Below are 26,219 nucleotides of genomic sequence, written 5' to 3'. Positions count from 1 at the left end.
TACACATTTAATAACAATATCATTATTACTACTATATCTTCATTAGATCTAATGTAATATACTTATACCTTCTACAGATCTATGGACATTTTGCAACAATATCATTACTACTGTATCTGCGTTAGATATGTAATATACGTTTAATAACAATGTCATTATTACTATCTCTACATTAGAAATAATGTAATATACTGATTACTTCATACAGATCTATGGACATTTAGTAACAATATCATTCCTACTATATCTGCGTTAGATATGTGATATACATTTAATAACAATATCATTATTGCTATATCTGCATTGGATATGTAATATACATTTAATAACAATATCATTATTACTACTATATCTTCATTAGATATAACGTAATATACTGATACCTTCCTACAGGTCTATGGACATTTAGTAACAATATCATGCCTACTATATCTGCGTTAGGTATGTAATATACATTTAATAACAATATCATTATTACTATATCAGCATTAGATATGTAATATACATTGTATAACAATATCATTATTACTATATGTGCATTAGGTGTGTAATATACATTTAATAACAATATCATTAGTACCATATCTGAATTAGATATGTAATATACACTTAATAACAATATCATTATTACTATATCTGCATTAGATATGTGATATACATTTAATAACAATATCATTATTGCTATATCTGCATTGGATATGTAATATACATTTAATAACAATATCATTATTACTACTATATCTTCATTAGATATAATGTAATATACCTATACCTTCTACAGATCTATTGATATTTTGCAACAATATCATTAGTACTGTATCTGCGTTAGATATATAATATACGTTTAATAACAATATCATTATTACTATATCTGCATTATGTATGTGATATTCATTTAATAACAATATCATTATTACTACATCTGCATTAGATATGTAATGTATTGATATCTTCCTACAGATCAATGTACATTTAGTAATAATGTTATTATTACTATATCTGCATTAGCTATGTAATATACATTTAATAACAATATCATTATTGCTACTACATCTTCATTAGATATAACGTAATATACTGATACCTTCCTACAGGTCTATGGACATTTAGCAACAATATCATTCCTACTATATCTGCGTTAGATATGTAATATACATTTAATAACAATATCATTATTACTACTATATCTTCATTAGATATAATGTAATATGCTGATACCTTCCTACAGATCTATGGACATTTAGTAGCAATATCATGCCTACTATATCTGCGTTAGATATTAATATACATTTAATAACAATATCATTATTACTATGTCAGCATTAGATATGTAATATACATTATATAACGATATCATTATTACTATATGTGCATTAGGTGTGTAATATACATTTAATAACAATATCATTATAACCATATCTGAATTAGATATGTAATATACACTTAACAACAATATCATTATTACTATATCTGCATTATCTCTGTAATATACATTTAATAACAATATGATTATTACTACTATATCTTCATTAGATATAACGTAATATACTGATACCTTCCTACAGATCTATGGACATTTAGTAACAATATCATTCCGACTATATCTGCGTTAGATATGTAATATACATTTAATAACAATATCATTATTACTATATCAGCATCAGATATGTGATATACATTTAATAACAATATCAATATTACTATATCTGCATTAGATATGTAATATACATTTAATAACAATATCATTATTGCTACTACATCTTCATTAGATATAACGTAATATACTGATACCTTCCTACAGGTCTATGGACATTTAGTAACAATATCATTCCTACTATATCTGCGTTAGATATGTAATATACATTTAATAACAATATCATTATTACTATATCAGCATTAGATATGTAATATACATTGTATAACAATATCATTATTACTATATGTGAATTACGTATGTATTATACATTTGATAACAATATCATTATTACCATATATGAATTAGATATGTAATATACATTAAATAACAATATCATTATTACTGTATCTGCATTAGATATGTGATATACATTTAATAACAATATCATTATTGCTATATCTGCATTGGATATGTAATATACTTATACCTTCTACAGATCTATGGACATTCTGCAACAATATCATTACTACTATATCTGCGTTAGATATGCAATATACATTTAATAACAATATCATTATTACTATATCAGCATTAGATATGTAATATACACTTAATAACAATATCATTGTTACTATGTCTGCATTAGATATAACGTAATATACTGATACCTTCCTACAGATCTATGGACATTTAGTAACAATATCATTCCTACTATATCTGCGTTAGATATGTAATATACGTTTAATAACAATATCATTATTACTATATCAGCATTAGATATGTGATATACATTTAATAACAATATCATTATTACTATATCTGCATTAGATATGTAATATACATTTAATAACAATATCATTATTGCTACTACATCTTCATTAGATATAACGTAATATACTGATACCTTCCTACAGGTCTATGGACATTTAGTAACAATATCATTCCTACTATATCTGCGTTAGATATGTAATATACATTTAATAACAATATCATTATTACTATATCAGCATTAGATATGTATATACATTGTATAACAATATCATTATTATATATGTGAATTACGTATGTATTATACATTTGATAACAATATCATTATTACCATATATGAATTAGATATGTAATATACATTAAATAACAATATCATTATTACTGTATCTGCATTAGATATGTGATATACATTTAATAACAATATCATTATTGCTATATCTGCATTGGATATGTAATATACATTTAATAACAATTTCATTATTACTACTATATCTTCATTAGATATAATGTAATATACTTATACCTTCTACAGATCTATGGACATTCTGCAACAATATCATTACTACTATGTCTGCGTTAGATATGCAATATACATTTAATAACAATATCATTATTACTATATCAGCATTAGATATGTAATATACATTGTATAACAAGATCATTATTACTATATGTGCATTAGGTGTGTAATATACATTTGATAACAATATGATTATTACCATATCTGAATTAGATATGTAATATACATTTAATAACAATATCATTATTACTACTATATCTTCATTAGATAAAATGTAATATACTTATATCTTCTACAGATCTATGGACATTCTGCAACAATATCATTACTACTATATCTGCGTTAGATATGTAATATACGTTTAATAACAATATCATTATTACTATATCAGCATTAGATATGTAATATACATTGTATAACAATATCAGTATTACTATATGTGCATTAGGTGTGTAATATACATTTGATAACAATATGATTATTACCATATCTGAATTAGATATGTAATATACACTTAATAACAATATCATTATTACTATATCTGCATTAGATATGTGATATACATTTAATAACAATATCATTATTGCTATATCTGCATTGGATATGTAATATACATTTAATAACAATATCATTATTACTACTATATCTTCATTAGATATAATGTAATATACTTATACCTTCTACAGATCTATGGACATTCTGCAACAATATCATTACTACTATATCTGCGTTAGATATGTAATATACATTTAATAACAATATCATTATTACTATATCAGCATTAGATATGTAATATACATTGTATAACAATATCATTATTACTCTATGTGCATTAGGTGTGTAATATACATTTAATAACAATATCATTCCTACTATATCTCCGTTAGATATGTAATATACATTTAATAACAATATCATTATTACTATATCAGCATTAGATATGTGATATACATTTAATAACAATATCACTATTACTACTATATCTTCATTAGATATAATGTAATATACTGATACCTTCCTACAGATCTATGGACATTTAGTAACAATATCATGCCTACTATATCTGCGATAGATATGTAATATACATTTAATAACAATATCATTATTACTACTATATCTTCATTAGATATAATGTAATATACCTATACCTTCTACAGATCTATTGATATTTTGCAACAATATCATTACTACTGTATCTGCGTTAGATATGTAATATACGTTTAATAACAATATCATTATTACTATATCTGCATTATGTATGTGATATTCATTTAATAACAATATCATTATTACTACATCTGCATCAGATATGTAATGTATTGATATCTTCCTACAGATCAATGTACATTTAGTAATAATGTTATTATTACTATATCTGCATTAGCTATGTAATATACATTTAATAACAATATCATTAGTACCAATTAAGAATTAGATATGTAATATACATTAAATAACAATATCATTATTACTGTATCTGCATCAGATATGTAATATACATTTAACAACAATATCATTATTACTATATCTACATTAGAAATAATGTAATATACTGATTACTTCATACAGATCTATGGACATTTAGTAACAATATCATTCCTACTATATCTGCGTTAGATATGTAATATACATTTAGTAACAATATCATTATTGCTATATCTGCATTGGATATGTAATACACATTTAATAACAATATCATTATTACTACTATATCTTCATTAGATACAATGTAATATACTTATACCTTCTACAGATCTATGGACATTTTGCAACAATATCATTACTACTGTATCTGCGTTAGATATGTAATATACGTTTAATAACAATGTCATTATTACTATCTCTACATTAGAAATAATGTAATATACTGATTACTTCATACAGATCTATGGACATTTAGTAACAATATCATTCCTACTATATCTGCGTTAGATATGTGATATACATTTAATAACAATATCATTATTGCTATATCTGCATTGGATATGTAATATACATTTAATAACAATATCATTATTACTATATCAGCATTAGATATGTAATATACATTGTATAACAATATCATTAGTAGCATATCTGAATTAGATATGTAATATACATTAAATAACAATATCATTATTACTATATCTGCATTAGATATGTGATATACAGTTAATAACAATATCATTATTGCTATATCTGCATTGGATATGTAATATACATTTAATAACAATATCATTATTACTACTATATCTTCATTAGATATAATGTAATATACTTATACCTTCTACAGATCTATTGATATTTTGCAACAATATCATTACTACTGTATCTGCGTTAGATATGTAATATACATTTAATAACAATATCATTATTACTATATCAGCATTAGATATGTAATATACATTGTATAACAATATCATTATTACTATATGTGAATTACGTATGTATTATACATTTGATAACAATATCATTATTACCATATATGAATTAGATATGTAATATACATTAAATAACAATATCATTATTACTGTATCTGCATTAGATATGTGATATACATTTAATAACAATATCATTATTGCTATATCTGCATTGGATATGTAATATACATTTAATAACAATATCATTATTACTACTATATCTTCATTAGATATAATGTAATATACTTATACCTTCTACAGATCTATGGACATTCTGCAACAATATCATTACTACTATATCTGCGTTAGATATGCAATATACATTTAATAACAATATCATTATTACTATATCAGCATTAGATATGTAATATACATTGTATAACAATATCATTATTACTATATGTGCATTAGGTGTGTAATATACATTTGATAACAATATGATTATTACCATATCTGAATTAGATATGTAATATACATTAAATAACAATATCATTATTACTATATCTGCATTAGATATGTGATATACATTTAATGACAATATCATTATTACTATATGTGCATTAGTTGTGTAATATACATTTAATAACAATATCATTAGTACCAATTAAGAATTATACATGTAATATACATTAAATAACAATATCATTATTACTGTATCTGCATCAGATATGTAATATACATTTAACAACAATATCATTATTACTATATCTACATTAGAAATAATGTAATATACTGATTGCTTCATACAGATCTATGGACACTTAGTAACAATATCATTCCTACTATATCTGCGTTAGATATGTAATATACATTTAATAACAATATCATTATTGCTATATCTGCATTGGATATGTAATATACATTTAATAACAATATCATTATTACTACTATATCTTCATTAGATATAATGTAATATACTTATATCTTCTACAGATCTATGGACATTCTGCAACAATATCATTACTACTATATCTGCGTTAGATATGTAATATACGTTTAATAACAATATCATTATTACTATATCAGCATTAGATATGTAATATACATTGTATAACAATATCAGTATTACTATATGTGCATTAGGTGTGTAATATACATTTGATAACAATATGATTATTACCATATCTGAATTAGATATGTAATATACACTTAATAACAATATCATTATTACTATATCTGCATTAGATATGTGATATACATTTAATAACAATATCATTATTACTCTATCTGCATTAGATATGTAATATACATTTAATAACAATATCATTATTACTACTATATCTTCATTAGATATAATGTAATATACTGATACCTTCGTACAGATCTATGGACATTTAGTAACAATATCATTCCTACTATATCTGCGTTAGATATGTAATATACATTTAATAACAATATCATTATTACTATATCAGCATTAGATATGTAATATACATTGTATAACAATTTCATTATTACTCTATGTGCATTAGGTGTGTAATATACATTTAATAACAATATCATTCCTACTATATCTCCGTTAGATATGTAATATACATTTAATAACAATATCATTATTACTATATCAGCATTAGATATGTGATATACATTTAATAACAATATCACTATTACTACTATATCTTCATTAGATATAATGTAATATACTGATACCTTCCTACAGATCTATGGACATTTAGTAACAATATCATGCCTACTATATCTGCGATAGATATGTAATATACATTTAATAACAATATCATTATTACTACTACATCTTCATTAGATATAATGTAATATACCTATACCTTCTACAGATCTATTGATATTTTGCAACAATATCATTACTACTGTATCTGCGTTAGATATGTAATATACGTTTAATAACAATATCATTATTACTATATCTGCATTATGTATGTGATATTCATTTAATAACAATATCATTATTACTACATCTGCATTAGATATGTAATGTATTGATATCTTCCTACAGATTAATGTACATTTAGTAATAATGTTATTATTACTATATCTGCATTAGCTATGTAATATACATTTAATAACAATATCATTATTGCTACTACATCTTCATTAGATATAACGTAATATACTGATACCTTCCTACAGGTCTATGGACATTTAGTAACAATATCATTCCTACTATATCTGCGTTAGATATGTAATATACATTTAATAACAATATCATTATTACTATATCAGCATTAGATATGTAATATACATTTAACAACAATATCATTATTACTATATCTGCATTAGATATGTGATATACATTTAATAACAATATCATTATTGCTATATCTGCATTGGATATGCAATATACATTTAATAACAATATCATTATTACTATATGTGCATTAGGTGTGTAATATACATTTAATAACAATATCATTAATACCATATAAGAATTAGATATGTAATATACATTAAATAACAATATCATTATTACTGTATCTGCATCAGATATGTAATATACATTTAACAACAATATCATTATTACTATATCTACATTAGAAGTAATGTAAGATACTGATTACTTCATACAGATCTATGGACATTTAGTAACAATATCATTCCTACTATATCTGTGTTAGATATGTAATATACATTTAATAACAATATCATTATTACTATATCAGCATTAGATATGTAATATACATTGTATAACAATATCATTATTACTATATGTGCATTAGGTGTGTAATATACATTTAATAACAATATCATTAGTACCATATCTGAATTAGATATGTAATATACACTTAATAACAATATCATTATTACTATATCTGCATTAGATATGTGATATACATTTAATAACAATATCATTATTGCTATATCTGCATTGGATATGTAATATACATTAATAACAATATCATTATTACTCCTATATCTTCATTAGATATAATGTAATATACTTATACCTTCTACAGTTCTATGGACATTTAGTAACAATATCATTCCTACTATATCTGCGTTAGATATGTAATATACATTTAATAACAATATCATTATTACTATATCAGCATTAGATATGTAATATACATTGTATAACAATATCATTATTACTATATGTGCATTAGGTGTGTAATATACATTTAATAACAATATCATTAGTGCCATATCTGAATTAGATATGTAATATACACTTAATAACAATATCATTATTACTATATCGGCATTAGATATGTGATATACATTTAATAACAATATCATTATTGCTATATCTGCATTGGATATGTAATATACATTTAATAACAATATCATTATTACTACTATATCTTCATTAGATATAATGTAATATACCTATACCTTCTACAGATCTATTGACATTTTGCAACAATATCATTAGTACTGTATCTGCGTTAGATATGTAATATACGTTTAATAACAATATCATTATTACTATATCTGCATTAGGTATGTGATATATTGATATCTTCCTACAGATCAATGTACATTTAGTAATAATGTTATTATTACTATATCTGCATTAGCTATGTAATATACATTTAATAACAATATCATTATTGCTACTACATCTTCATTAGATATAACGTAATATACTGATACCTTCCTACAGGTCTATGGACATTTAGCAACAATATCATTCCTACTATATCTGCGTTAGATATGTAATATACATTTAATAACAATATCATTATTACTACTATATCTTCATTAGATATAATGTAATATACTGATACCTTCCTACAGATCTATGGACATTTAGTATCAATATCATGCCTACTATATCTGCGTTAGATATGTAATATACATTTAATAACAATATCATTATTACTATATCAGCATTAGATATGTAATATACATTATATAACGATATCATTATTACTATATGTGCATTAGGTGTGTAATATACATTTATTAACAATATCATTATAACCATATCTGAATTAGATATGTAATATACACTTAACAACAATATCATTATTACTATATCTGCATTATCTATGTAATATACATTTAATAACAGTATGATTATTACTACTATATCTTCATTAGATATAACGTAATATACTGATACCTTCCTACAGATCTATGGACATTTAGTAACAATATCATTCCTACTATATCTGCGTTAGATATGTAATATACGTTTAATAACAATATCATTATTACTATATCAGCATTAGATATGTGATATACATTTAATAACAATATCAATATTACTATATCTGCATTAGATATGTAATATACATTTAATAACAATATCATTATTGCTACTACATCTTCATTAGATATAACGTAATATACTGATACCTTCCTACAGGTCTATGGACATTTAGTAACAATATCATTCCTACTATATCTGCGTTAGATATGTAATATACATTTAATAACAATATCATTATTACTATATCAGCATTAGATATGTAATATACATTGTATAACAATATCATTATTACTATATGTGAAATACGTATGTATTATACATTTGATAACAATATCATTATTACCATATATGAATTAGATATGTAATATACATTAAATAACAATATCATTATTACTGTATCTGCATAAGATATGTGATATACATTTAATAACAATATCATTATTGCTATATCTGCATTGGATATGTAATATACATTTAATAACAATATCATTATTACTACTATATCTTCATTAGATATAATGTAATATACTTATACCTTCTACAGATCTATGGACATTCTGCAACAATATCATTACTACTATATCTGCGTTAGATATGCAATATACATTTAATAACAATATCATTATTACTATATCAGCATTAGATATGTAATATACATTGTATAACAAGATCATTATTACTATATGTGCATTAGGTGTGTAATATACATTTGATAACAAAATGATTATTACCATATCTGAATTAGGTATGTAATATACATTTAATAACAATATCATTATTACTACTATATCTTCATTAGATAAAATGTAATATACTTATATCTTCTACAGATCTATGGACATTCTGCAACAATATCATTACTACTATATCTGCGTTAGATATGTAATATACGTTTAATAACAATATCATTATTACTATATCAGCATTAGATATGCAATATACATTTAATAACAATATCATTATTACTATATGTGCATTAGTTGTGTAATATACATTTAATAACAATATCATTAGTACCAATTAAGAATTAGATATGTAATATACATTAAATAACAATATCATTATTACTATATCAGCATTAGATATGTAATATACATTGTATAACAATATCATTATTACTATATGTGAATTACGTATGTATTATACATTTGATAACAATATCATTATTACCATATATGAATTAGATATGTAATATACATTAAATAACAATATCATTATTACTATATCTACATTAGAAATAATGTAATATACTGATTACTTCATACAGATCTATGGACATTTAGTAACAATATCATTCCTACTATATCTGCGTTAGATATGTAATATACATTTAATAACAATATCATTATTGCTATATCTGCATTGGATATGTAATACACATTTAATAACAATATCATTATTACTACTATATCTTCATTAGATATAATGTAATATACTTATACCTTCTACAGATCTATGGACATTTTGCAACAATATCATTACTACTGTATCTGCGTTAGATATGTAATATACCTTTAATAACAATACCATTATTACTGTATCAGCATTAGATATGTAATATACATTGTATAACAATATCATTATTACTATATGTGCATTAGGTGTGTAATATACATTTAATAACAATATCATTCCTACTATATCTCCGTTAGATATGTAATATACATTTAATAACAATATCATTATTACTATATCAGCATTAGATATGTGATATACATTTAATAACAATATCAGTATTACTACTATATCTTCATTAGATATAATGTAATATACTGATACCTTCCTACAGATCTATGGACATTTAGTAACAATATCATGCCTACTATATCTGCGTTAGATATGTAATATACATTTAATAACAATATCATTATTACTATATCAGCATTAGATATGTAATATACATTGTATAACAATATCATTATTACCATATCTGAATTAGATATGTAATATACACTTAATAACAATATCATTATTACTATATCTGCATTAGATATGTGATATACATTTAATAACAATATCATTATTGCTATATCTGCATTGGATATGTAATATACATTTAATAACAATATCATTATTACTACTATATCTTCATTAGATATAATGTAATATACCTATACCTTCTACAGATCTATTGATATTTTGCAACAATATCATTACTACTGTATCTGCGTTAGATATGTAATATACATTTAATAACAATATCATTATTACTATATCAGCATTAGATATGTAATATACATTGTATAACAATATCATTATTACTATATGTGAATTACGTATGTATTATACATTTGATAACAATATCATTATTACCATATATGAATTAGATATGTAATATACATTAAATAACAATATCATTATTACTGTATCTGCATTAGATATGTGATATACATTTAATAACAATATCATTATTGTTATATCTGCATTGGATATGTAATATACATTTAATAACAATATCATTATTACTACTATATCTTCATTAGATATAATGTAATATACTTATACCTTCTACAGATCTATGGACATTCTGCAACAATATCATTACTACTATATCTGCGTTAGATATGCAATATACATTTAATAACAATATCATTATTACTATATCAGCATTAGATATGTAATATACATTGTATAACAATATCATTATTACTATATGTGCATTAGGTGTGTAATATACATTTGATAACAATATGATTATTACCATATCTGAATTAGATATGTAATATACATTAAATAACAATATCATTATTACTATATCTGCATTAGATATGTGATATACATTTAATAACAATATCATTATTACTATATGTGCATTAGTTGTGTAATATACATTTAATAACAATATCATTAGTACCAATTAAGAATTATACATGTAATATACATTAAATAACAATATCATTATTACTGTATCTGCATCAGATATGTAATATACATTTAACAACAATATCATTATTACTATATCTACATTAGAAATAATGTAATATACTGATTGCTTCATACAGATCTATGGACACTTAGTAACAATATCATTCCTACTATATCTGCGTTAGATATGTAATATACATTTAATAACAATATCATTATTACTATATCAGCATTGGATATGTAATATACATTTAATAACAATATCATTATTACTACTATATCTTCATTAGATATAATGTAATATACTTATACCTTCTACAGATCTATTGATATTTTGCAACAATATCATTACTACTGTATCTGCGTTAGATATGTAATATACGTTTAATAACAATGTCATTATTACTATATCTACATTAGAAATAATGTAATATACTGATTACTTCATACAGATCTATGGACATTTAGTAACAATATCATTCCTACTATATCTGCGTTAGATATGTGATATACATTTAATAACAATATCATTATTGCTATATCTGCATTGGATATGTAATATACATTTAATAACAATATCATTATTACTACTATATCTTCATTAGATATAACGTAATATACTGATACCTTCCTACAGGTCTATGGACATTTAGTAACAATATCATTCCTACTATATCTGCGTTAGATATGTAATATACATTTAATAACAATATCATTATTACTATATCAGCATTAGATATGTAATATACATTTAACAACAATATCATTATTACTATATCTACATTAGAAATAATATAATATACTGATTACTTCATACAGATCTATGGACATTTAGTAACAATATCATTCCTACTATATCTGCGTTAGATATGTAATATACATTTAATAACAATATCATTATTGCTATATCTGCATTGGATATGTAATATACATTTAATAACAATATCATTATTACTACTATATCTTCATTAGATATAATGTAATATACTGATACCTTCCTACAGATGTATGGACATTTAGTAACAATATCATGCCTACAATATCTTCGTTAGATATGTAATATACATTTAATAACAATATCATTATTACTATATCAGCATTAGATATGTAATATACATTATATAACGATATCATTATTACTATATGTGCATTAGGTGTGTAATATATATTTAATAACAATATCATTATAACCATATCTGAATTAGATACGTAATATACACTTAACAACAATATCATTATTACTATATCTGCATTATCTATGTAATATACATTTAATAACAATATGATTATTACTACTATATCTTCATTAGATATAACGTAATATACTGATACCTTCCTACAGATCTATGGACATTTAGTAACAATATCATTCCTACTATATCTGCGTTAGATATGTAATATACGTTTAATAACAATATCATTATTACTATATCAGCATTAGATATGTGATATACATTTAATAACAATATCAATATTACTATATCTGCATTAGATATGTAATATACATTTAATAACAATATCATTATTGCAACTACATCTTCATTAGATATAACGTAATATACTGATACCTTCCTACAGGTCTATGGACATTTATTAACAATATCATTCCTACTATATCTGCGTTAGATATGTAATATACATTTAATAACAATATCATTATTACTATATCAGCATTAGATATGTAATATACATTGTATAACAATATCATTATTACTATATGTGAATTACGTATGTATTATACATTTGATAACAATATCATTATTGCCATATATGAATTAGATATGTAATATACATTAAATAACAATATCATTATTACTGTATCTGCATTAGATATGTGATATACATTTAATAACAATATCATTATTGCTATATCTGCATTGGATATGTAATATACATTTAATAACAATATCATTATTACTACTATATCTTCATTAGATATAATGTAATATACTTATACCTTCTACAGATCTATGGACATTCTGCAACAATATCATTACTACTATATCTGCGTTAGATATGCAATATGCATTTAATAACAATATCATTATTACTATATCAGCATTAGATATGTAATATACATTGTATAACAAGATCATTATTACTATATGTGCATTAGGTGTGTAATATACATTTGATAACAATATGATTATTACCATATCTGAATTAGATATGTAATATACATTTAATAACAATATCATTATTACTACTATATCTTCATTAGATAAAATGTAATATACTTATATCTTCTACAGATCTATGGACATTCTGCAACAATATCATTACTACTATATCTGCGTTAGATATGTAATATACGTTTAATAACAATATCATTATTACTATATCAGCATTAGATATGTAATATACATTGTATAACAATATCATTATTACTATATGTGCATTAGGTGTGTAATATACATTTAATAACAATATCATTAGTACCATATCTGAATTAGATATGTAATATACACTTAATAACAATATCATTATTACTATATCTGCATTAGATATGTGATATACATTTAATAACAATATCATTATTGCTATATCTGCATTTGTTAGATTATTTCTATGTGAGTCGACCACGCGTACATGCGCGTTTTGCGTGTTGAGTCGTCTATTGTTTCATGACCGAGCGTAACGGAGTTTTTCATGACTTTTCCGCTCCGTTTCTCTCACCAGTTTTTTTGGACCGCCAGAGACAAGGGACTGCGTTGCTCTGCTTGTGTTTAATTACATATCAGAATAATAAAGACAGTGTGTAAAAGCCAATAATTAAGTGTAATTATTTGTCGATTCATATTCGCCCGGGCTATTCAACCAACAGGTTATGGGCCCAGCACGCTTCCACTGCGCAAGGTGAAAACTAAATAAGAAGATTGTGCGTGGAATAATAAAAAAAAAAACCTTTTTTTTCGCTTGTGCGTGTGTTGTGACTTGTTTACGAACTACCAGTGATCTTATTAAACAGAGAACTCGTCTTCCATCAGAAGAAAATTCAAACGAAACATAGACGACAGAAATAGAAACACCGTTGATTGCAGAAATAAAGAGATGGCAGAAAAAAATACAAAAGGAAGTAGAGCTCGTGGTAAGTGAGTGCGACTGCTTACTGAAGTACAACAAGTCGCGTGAGTTTCCAGTAATATTCAAATTACTAATCTACGAATAATGCACTGTTGTACTTCCAAATACCTATTGAGAAAGGGTTCACGGAAAAATAAAAAAAAAAAAAATCGACATGTAGTAAAATAAGGAGGCCATTGTGCTATTTGCCGGTAACGCGCACGCGAGTCGATTGTTATCGGCATGCTCACTCCTTGCCTACTAGTTTCACTGAAAAATAAAAAGAAAACAACAACGATCCGAAAACATTAATGTTCTATTGACGACAGCTAACGTACGATTAAATCCATTTTAATAATTGAATGCATTCATTTTAGACGTCATGACGCTCCTAGTCTTCTACAAGACTTGTAAGGAGATATTTCAATTGGACGCGCTACATCCAAATGAAAAGGTCACGATAACGACCGACGGCCGCATCATATTTTTAACGACAGATAGCGGAGCTGTTTATAAATTGGGTGTGTGTATTTTTTTTTATTGAATACGACCGAATCATATTCTAAATGCTATAGCAAATTATATGCGTACATAAAAGGCCAAAACTAATAAAAAAAAAAAAATTGCAATTCTGAGTGACACCGTATTCTACTGGTTCACGTATGTAACGATTATCGCTGTGCGTTCTATCGTTGCATGCGTGAGGGAGAATATGAAAACAATCCTGTGTTCGGATGCGGACGTATTCTCTCAATTCCTGGTGGCAGATCTTGTGTTCGGTCTACCAAAAGGAATATAAAAATATGCATAAATCAGAAGAGCGGTGTGAACCGTCGGTGAAACTTTGACGAACGATTTCTTTTTGCAGACGGGCTCACCTTGAGCGACGTAGAATATCGCGTAATTAACGAGGCTATCGAGAAAGCCGAATCCGGCGGTTTCTCACTCGTGATGCATGAGTCTAAAAACCAGTTAGAAAAGTGTTTAAAGGAAATAACAAAGGAGAATACGATATCTAAAACCAACATGGTCAGTGATAGAAGCCAAAACGACAGACAGACCGCTGCTGAGACAACGAGTGATTCATCTGGACCAGGTAATACGACTTTTGTATACGCAAACTCTCCTTTATAAGTCGGCCCGTGACGACAGTATAATAGCGACAGATAACGAAAGAAACGAAAGAAACGACGGCAACGGACCTGTTAATAAGGTGTCAATTTTACAGGTGAAAAACGAAGCGAGGGCTCAGACTTAACCAATTTTAGTGAAAATATTGCTGAAATGGTAACCGCTGTGACAGAATTGTGCAAAACGACAAATAGCACAGTGACGACGGCTATGCACAGTATTAACAGCATGCGCATGAATTTTGAAAAAGAAACAAAACTCATGCGGTCGCAGATTCGAGAAATGGGACAAACTTTGGCTTCCTCTCAAGTTATTGAGGAAGGAAACGATGAAGACCTCGAGTTGCCGGAAACTAGTGAAAATGCCAATCAGACTGAACACTTGCCAAATACATCTCAATTAGGAAATATTCCTAGAAATGACTTAACTTCGATATTAACGGACGTAATTAGAAATCTTGGATCTTCAAATTTGAACAGCTCCAACCAAACAAATCCGGTGGCCAAAGAACTCAAAGAAACGATTAAACTTGAACTAATAAGCAAAGACTCAGGGACGAAACGTGACTACAAACTCACGACACAGATGAAATTTGAACATTTCTTTGATTATTTCTCGTCCGAACTTAGAGAGAAAGACTTGTTATATGTAATTGATTCTAGTGAAATGCCAAACTCAAAATTAGATGACGTGACTAAAGAAAAACATAAATTTAAAGTTAGAGATATCTTAATCAATCGTTTAGATAATAATTATCATTCTAAAATCCTTAATATTAAAAACCCCGTTGAGTTATTAAATAAAATCAAAGAAATAAAACGATCCGAAATAAACGTAACCTCCGGAAGCATTCGCAAACAACTTTATAACATACAATATAATCCGCAAAAAGAAAAAGCCACAGAATTTTGGGATAAATTTGAAGAACTAATTAGAAGTTATGAGAATTCGACCGAAACTGCACGATTGACTGATGGTGAGATACGCGATGCCTTTTATAATGCCATCATGACAGCAGTTCCACAGGTACAAGCAATAGATTTTATGACGAGAAATACGACGGGTAAAGGCTTGACTTACGAGCAACTTAAAATGTATATAATGCAAACGGAAGCAAATAAAATGACTACAATGACAAACACGGGTACAGCCTTGAATGCTCGTAAACTAGACACAAAAGAACGGTGTTTTAATTGCGACGATTTTGGACATATCAGCCGTAATTGCCCCAGAAAAGGGACAGGACTAAAGAAATGTTTCGAATGTAACGAGTTCGTGACCCATAAAGCATTTGAGTGTCCACTACGGATAGAAAAACTACGACGGGACGGACCCTTACTGACTAAAGACAGCAATTATAGACGCGGCAACTCGAGACTTCTTCAAAGAGGTTGCTTTAACAATAAAAGAGGTTTAAAGCGAAAAGGTCATGAGTATGATCGAGAAAATGAGTCTAAACGCCCCAGATTCCCCTACAAACGAGGCAAATTCGGCCAGAATAGGGGAGGTAGGAACGAAAAGCGCCCAAAGTATCTACAACAGAAAGGTAACTGTGAAGTTTCCGCGAAAGACAAAGGTAAGAGTTTACACGTTAATGCGCGCTGCGGTAACTTTATATCTGTGTCGTACGAAAAAGAAACAAATCGTGACGACACGACAATAAATAATGACACAAGCGAAACGCGATTTCTTACTAAATTTCTTGCCGACTCGGGGGCGACAGAACACTTGACAAATTCGAAACTGATATTTAAAACATTTGATGAAAACGATCGCGGCCTAATAAGATGTGCGAATAATGATACCTCTGCCGATTTGAAAACGGAGGGAGCAGGAAGCATACACGCAGTCACGAGTGGTAATAGGGAGATAGAATTACATAATATAATTTATGCCCAAAATCTATCTGAAAATTTACTATCATTAAGAAAATTTGCAGATATGGGCCTGAGTATATATCTTGATAACGAAAAAATAGATATCTTTGATCCAGTTTCGAATGAGTCGTTTATCTCGGGTATTTATCAACAGCCGTATTGGGTAATAGAACTTGAATCAAACAAAAATAGTGGAAATATAACTGTCGCGAACAAACGCCCAAACAAACGGATTATTGCATTCTTGAGTACTAAAGAATCTGATAAAGGATCTGATAGATTTCCGAGATATATGACGAGAAGTGTGACTTCGCGCCTGACACAAGATAGAAACGAAATGAAAGAAAACGATTGCAAGATACAATCCGAAAACTCAATGAATAAATCGGAAGAAACGCGTGAAAGTTCAAAGGCAGAAAGCAAGGATGGTAGCGTTGAACAAAATAAAATAACTTTTGAAATTAGCAATTTGTTAGAACCTATTGTAAATAAAACTAATGTTTATGACAATTCGAACCTCGATACTACGATTTGGGACAGAGCATTTAATGACGTAAACGAATTGCCAACCTCAGAATTGTCAGAAAATGAAACGCCGTTTAGTCCTAAATATAATAAATTTGTTAAGAACAATAATGCAATGCTTTGGCACGTGAGAATGGGGCATGCGTCTATTTCATATTTAAAGGCATTACAAAAACAGTTTCCTAACAATCAACAGCTACAGAAGGCCCTGTTTGACGACTCGATCTTAGACTGTGAAGTTTGCATGGTTTCAAAAATAAATAAATTGCCATTTACCACGACAAGAAATAGAGCTACAGAACCGTTACAAATAATTCATTCGGATACGATGGGCATCATTAACCCCTCTACATATCCTAAAGGGTATAGGTTTATTTCAGTTTTTATAGATGATTATTCAAGACTAGCGATGGCATATCCGATGAAAGCCAAAAGCGATACAGGCTACTGTTTTGAAGCATTTGTCAAAAGCGCGAGAAACGTACTAGGACGCGACGCGAAAGTCTGCTATTTACGCTCAGACCAGGGAAGGGAGTACATCGGCGGGTACACTGAAAGGGTTCTGAATCGTCTTGAAGCTGAACTGCAACTTGCTTGTCCTGATACCCCACAACACAATGGTGTAGCCGAACGTTTTAACCAAACCATACAAAAAAAGGTGAGAGCCTATATATGTGATTCAAAACTTCCGGAAAATATGTGGGATTTAGCTTTAGGAGCAGCAGTATACGCTTATAATAGAACGCCGCACAAATCTAATGGGATGATTATTCCTTTGCAAAAATTCGCGCCAGATCACAGTTTTAATATAAACCAGATAAAAAGATTCGGTTGTATCGCGTATATCAAAGTGCAAAGAAAAACGGGACCAAAATTTAGATACGAAGGACGACGAGTAGTATTAGTAGGTTATAAACCAACCGGCTATATTTTTTTGAAACCTGAAGAAGGTAAATATTACGAAAGCCGTGACGCCAGGTTTAATGAGAAATTAGTATACGGAGACAAATATAGTAAAGATAGTATTAAGGATTGGGTAACAACTTTTGATGACGTAGACAAAGATAACTGGTTTGTCTTTTTCGAAAAGGATGCTGATGAGCATCAAGCAGAAATCGCAAAAACGGAGGGAGAGAAGAAAAATAGGAGAGGTAGACCGAACAAACGGATTATATCAGAAACTAAAGAGACAGAATCAGATATCATAGCTCCAAATGAGTCTGGTCAGCATATTAATGATACGAGCTTTGCAGATATACCGCAAGATCTTGAAAATCGCGACAAAATTACATTCACTGACAGAAACATGCAACAAAACGATAATGAAACTAATGTAGACGTAGATCAGGTATATCATGCTCTTTTGGCAAAAATAAATAAAGACCCTTCGTCCTATAAAGAAGCTATGCAAACTCCAGAGAAAAATCTGTGGCTAGAAGCCATAAATGATGAATTAAACTCTATGATGAAAAATGATGTGTGGGAACTCGTCGATCGGCCTACTGTGATGAAGAACGGAAAGAAACCGAATGTCATAGATTCTAGATGGGTTCTAAAACGTAAAATTGAAAAGGATAATAAAGTTAGATATAAAGCTAGACTTGTAATACGCGGTTTTAAAGATAAAAATATATATGATTTAAGGGAAACATACGCACCAGTCTCACGTTTACCATTAGTACGGCTAGTTATTGCAATTATTAATAAATACGCCTTAGAAGTTAGCCAACTCGATGTAAAAACTGCGTTCCTCAACGGCGAAATAGAAGAAGAAATTTTTATGGAAATTCCGGAAGGAACTCAGCACACAGATAAAGATCGCCAAGTAAAGGTATGCAAGTTGAAACGCGCGTTGTATGGCCTGCGAATAAGTCCAAAACGATGGTATGAGCGATTTGCAAAAGCAGCTTCGAAAATAGGTTTAATGTCTCATGATATTGAACCTTGTTTATTCGTGTGGAGGGACAAGCATAAATTTTTGATATTGATATTGTATGTTGATGACATGCTGTTGGCTAGCAACGATTTGAACAAATTAAACAGTGTAAAAACTAAACTGCAAATGGAATTTGAAATGACTGACCTGGGTGAGCCGCGAAACTTTTTAGGAATAACCATAGAAAGAGACAAACAAAAACAAATTATCGTACTACATCAAAAGACATACATAGATAAAATTTTAAAGAGATTTGGCTTTAATGAAATGCATCCGCAACGTTCACCTATGGTCACCATTCAAGTTGCGAATCGTGAAAGGAAATTGCGAGAAAGCACATATGATTGTGAAAAGTTGTCCAAAATGTTGAATGTAGAAAATGCACCTTACAGGGAGGCTGTAGGTAGCTTGTTGTACCTTGCTAATGCTACGCGACCAGATATCTCGTACTCTGTCAATGTTTTGAGCAGACACCAGCTAAATCCAACCGAAGACGACTGGAAAATGGTTAAACGGGTCTTCAGATATCTGAAGGGTACTAAAAACAAAGGTTTAAGATTTTTAGCGAAAAGATGTGACTTGCAGGCCTTCTCGGACGCAAGCTTTGCGGACTGCAAAGGATCACTGACAACGTGCGGCTTTGTGGTACAATTATTTGGAGACTCTATTGCTTGGAGGACACACAAACAATCATATGTGGCTTTGTCAACGTGTCAGGCCGAATACGTTGCTATGAGTGAAGCCTGCCAAGAAATCGTTGCAATTAACAATTCATTACAAATAATATTAAATAAATCCTTCTGCCCGATGCAATTATGGTGCCATAATAAAGCAGCTGAAGCGAGCGCTAAAACTAACGGCGGAAATAAACTTCGGCATATGACCGAAATACGGGAACACTATGTTAAGGAATGTGTTCAAAGAAATTTAGTTAAATTAGGCTGGATACCATCTAAGGATCAAATTGCCGATATCTTTACAAAGCCTCTGTCCTTTGAACTTCACGAAAAATTGACAAATCTAATTTTAAATGAAATAAGTGTCTATAACTAAAATTAATCATTTCTTGTACATCTGTTGCAGCCAACAAATCTGCGTAGACCTACGTTAATCAATCAGACACACGAAGAGAAACATACAAATAACAGATATAATTAAGAGAGAGGATGTTTTTTTAAGTTTATGTCAATTTTAACTTTCTACATATTAATCGCACATAAATCAAAAAAAAAAAAAAAAAAAAAAAAAAAAAAGCTTAACGATGCTAAATACTTAGTAAACTCGCATGTATCTTGTGATCGGGAGGGAGTGTTAGATTATTTCTATGTGAGTCGACCACGCGTACATGCGCGTTTTGCGTGTTGAGTCGTCTATTGTTTCATGACCGAGCGTAACGGAGTTTTTCATGACTTTTCCGCTCCGTTTCTCTCACCAGTTTTTTTGGACCGCCAGAGACAAGGGACTGCGTTGCTCTGCTTGTGTTTAATTACATATCAAAATAAATAAAGACAGTGTGTAAAAGCCAATAATTAAGTGTAATTATTTGTCGATTCATTTTCACCCGGGCTATTCAACTATCAGCATTGGATATGTAATATACATTTAATAACAATATCATTATTACTACTATATCTTCATTAGATATGTAATGTATTGATATCTTCCTACAGATCAATGTACATTTAGTAATAATGTTATTATTACTATATCTGCATTAGCTATGTAATATACATTTAATAACAATATCATTATTGCTATATCTGCATTGGATATGCAATATACATTTAATAACAATATCATTATTACTATATGTGCATTAGGTGTGTAATATACATTTAATAACAATATCATTAATACCATATAAGAATTAGATATGTAATATACATTAAATAACTATATCATTATTACTGTATCTGCATCAATGTATATTACATATCTAATGCTGATATAGTAATAATGATATTGTTATTAAATGTATATTACATATCTAATGCAGATATAGTAGTAATGATATTGTTATTAAATGTATATCACATATCTAATGCAATATAGTAATAATGATATTGTTATTTAACGTATATTACCTATCTAATTCTTATATGGTACTAATGATAATGTTATTAAATGTATATTACACACCTAATGCACATATAGTAATAATGATATTGTTATACAATGTATATTACACATCTAATGCTGATATAGTAGGCATGATATTGTTACTAAATGTCCATAGATGTGTAGGAAGGTATCAGTATATTACATTATATCTAATGAAGATATAGTAGTAATAATGATATTGTTATTAAATGTATATCACATATCTAATGCAGATATAGTAATAATGATATTGTTATTAAGTGTATATTCCATATCTAATTCAGATATGGTAATAATGATATTGTTATTAAATGTATATTACATATCTAATGCAGATATAGTAATATTGATATTGTTATTAAATGTATATCACATTTCTAATGCTGATATAGTAATAACGATATTGTTATTAAATGTATATTACATATCTAACGCAGATATAGTAGGAATGATATTGTTACTAAATGTCCATAGACCTGTAGGAAGGTATCAGTATATTACGTCATATCTAATGAAGATGTAGTAGTAATAATGATATTGTTATTAAATGTATATTACACAGCTAATGCAGATATAGTAATAATAACATTATTACTAAATGTACATTGATCTGTAGGAAGATATCAATATATCACATATCTAATGCAGATATAGTAATAATGATATAGTAGTTAAATGTATATTACATATTTAATGCTGATATAGTAATAATAATATTGTTATTATACGTATATTACATATCTAACGCAGATACAGTAGTATTGATATTGTTGCAAAATGTCAATAGATCTGTAGAAGGTATAAGTATATTACATTACATCTAATGAAGATATAGTAGTAATAAAGATATTGTTATTAAATGTATATTACATATCTAACGCAGATATAGTAGGCATGATATTGTTACTAAATGTCAATAGATCTGTAGGAAGGTATCAGTATATTACATTATATCTAATGAAGATATAGTAGTAATAACGATATTGTTATTAAATGTATATTACATATCTAACGCAGATATAGTAGGCATGATATTGTTACTAAATGTCCATAGATCTGTAGGAAGGTATCAGTATATTACATTATATCTCATGAAGATATAGTAGTAATAATGATATTGTTATTAAATGTATATTACACACCTAATGCACATATAGTAATATTGATATTGTTATTAAATGTATATCACATATCTAATGCAATATAGTAATAATGATACTGTTATTTAATGTATATTACATATCTTATTCTTATATGGTACTAATGATAATGTTATTAAATGTATATTACACACCTAATGCACATATAGTAATAATGATACTGTTATACAATGTATATTACATATCTAATGCTGATATAGTAATAATGATATTGTTATCAAATGTATATTACATATCTAACGCAGATATAGTAGGCATGATATTGTTACTAAATGTCCATAGATCTGTAGGAAGGTATCAGTATATTACATTATATCTAATGAAGATATAGTAGTAATAATGATATTGTTATACAATGTATATTACATATCTAATGCTGATATAGTAGGCATGATATTGTTACTAAATGTCCATAGATCCGTAGGAAGGTATCAGTATATTACATTATATCTAATGAAGATATAGCAGTAATAATGATATTGTTATTAAATGTATATTACATATCTAATGCAGATATAGTAATAATGATATTGTTATTAAATGTATATCACATATCTAATGCAGATATAGTAATAATGATATTGTTATTAAGTGTATATTCCATATCTAATTCAGATATGGTAATAATGATATTGTTCTCAAATGTATATTACACACCTAATGCACATATAGTAATAATGATATTGTTATACAATGTATATGACATATCTAATGCTGATATAGTAATAATGATACTGTTATTAAATGTATATTACATATCTAACGCAGATATGGTAGGAATGATATTGTTACTAAATGTCCATAGATCTGTTGGAAGGTATCAGTATATTACATTATATCTAATGAAGATATAGTAGTAATAATGATATTGTTATTAAATGTATATTACATATCTAATGCAGATATAGTAGGCATGATATTGTTACTAAATGTCCATAGATCTGTAGGAAGGTATCAGTATATTACATTATATCTAATGAAGATATAGTAGTAATAATGATATTGTTATTAAATGTATATTACACACCTAATGCACATATAGTAATAATGATATTGTTATACAATGTATATTACACATCTAATGCTGATATAGTAGGCATGATATTGTTACTAAATGTCCATAGATGTGTAGGAAGGTATCAGTATATTACATTATATCTAATGAAGATATAGTAGTAATAATGATATTGTTATACAATGTATATCACATATCTAATGCAGATATAGTAATAATGACATTGTTATTAAGTGTATATTCCATATCTAATTCAGATATGGTAATAATGATATTGTTATTAAATGTATATTACATATCTAATGCAGATATGGTACTAATGATATTGTTATTAAATGTATATTACACAGCTAATGCAGATATAGTAATAATAACATTATTACTAAATGTACATTGATCTGTAGGAAGATATCAATATATCACATATCTAATGCAGATATAGTAATAATGATATTGTAGTTAAATGTATATTACATATTTAATGCTGATATAGTAATAATGATATTGTTATTATACGTATATTACATATCTAACGCAGATACAGTAGTATTGATATTGTTGCAAAATGTCAATAGATCTGTAGAAGGTATAAGAATATTACATTACATCTAATGAAGATATAGTAGGCATGATATTGTTACTAAATGTCAATAGATCTGTAGGAAGGTATCAGTATATTACATTATATCTAATGAAGATATAGTAGTAATAATGATATTGTTATTAATGTATATTACATATCTAACGCAGATATAGTAGGCATGATATTGTTACTAAATGTCCATAGATCTGTAGGAAGGTATCAGTATATTACATTATATCTCATGAAGATATAGTAGTAATAATGATATTGTTATTAAATGTATATTACACACCTAATGCACATATAGTAATAATGATATTGTTATACAATGTATATGACATATCTAATGCTGATATAGTAATAATGATATTGTTATTAAATGTATATTACATATCTAACGCAGATATAGTAGGAATGATATTATTACTAATGTCCATAGATCTGTAGGAAGGTATCAGTATATTACATTATATCTAATGAGATATAGTAGTAATAATGATATTGTTATT

The 26,219-nt window shown here is 27.2% G+C and overlaps 1 protein-coding gene across 1 annotated transcript; it reads left to right on the top strand.

Annotated features, from left to right (window-relative positions):
• The first annotated feature begins 15,278 nt into the window (after positions 1–15,278).
• Positions 15,279–22,017, top strand: LOC123988650. Its single transcript, XM_046289402.1, has 5 exons — positions 15,279–15,408; positions 15,761–15,904; positions 16,252–16,479; positions 16,612–18,090; positions 21,936–22,017. The coding sequence occupies exons 1-5, from the start codon at positions 15,372–15,374 to the stop codon at positions 21,950–21,952; spliced, it is 1,905 nt and encodes a 634-aa protein (XP_046145358.1). The 5' UTR covers positions 15,279–15,371; the 3' UTR covers positions 21,953–22,017.
• The last annotated feature ends 4,202 nt before the right edge of the window (positions 22,018–26,219 follow it).

Source organism: Osmia bicornis, unplaced genomic scaffold (genome assembly GCF_907164935.1).
Source record: "Osmia bicornis bicornis unplaced genomic scaffold, iOsmBic2.1, whole genome shotgun sequence".
Classification (NCBI taxonomy): domain Eukaryota; kingdom Metazoa; phylum Arthropoda; class Insecta; order Hymenoptera; family Megachilidae; genus Osmia; species Osmia bicornis.
Note: the sequence above shows the minus strand (reverse complement) of the source record. Positions and strands in the feature narration are given on the sequence as shown.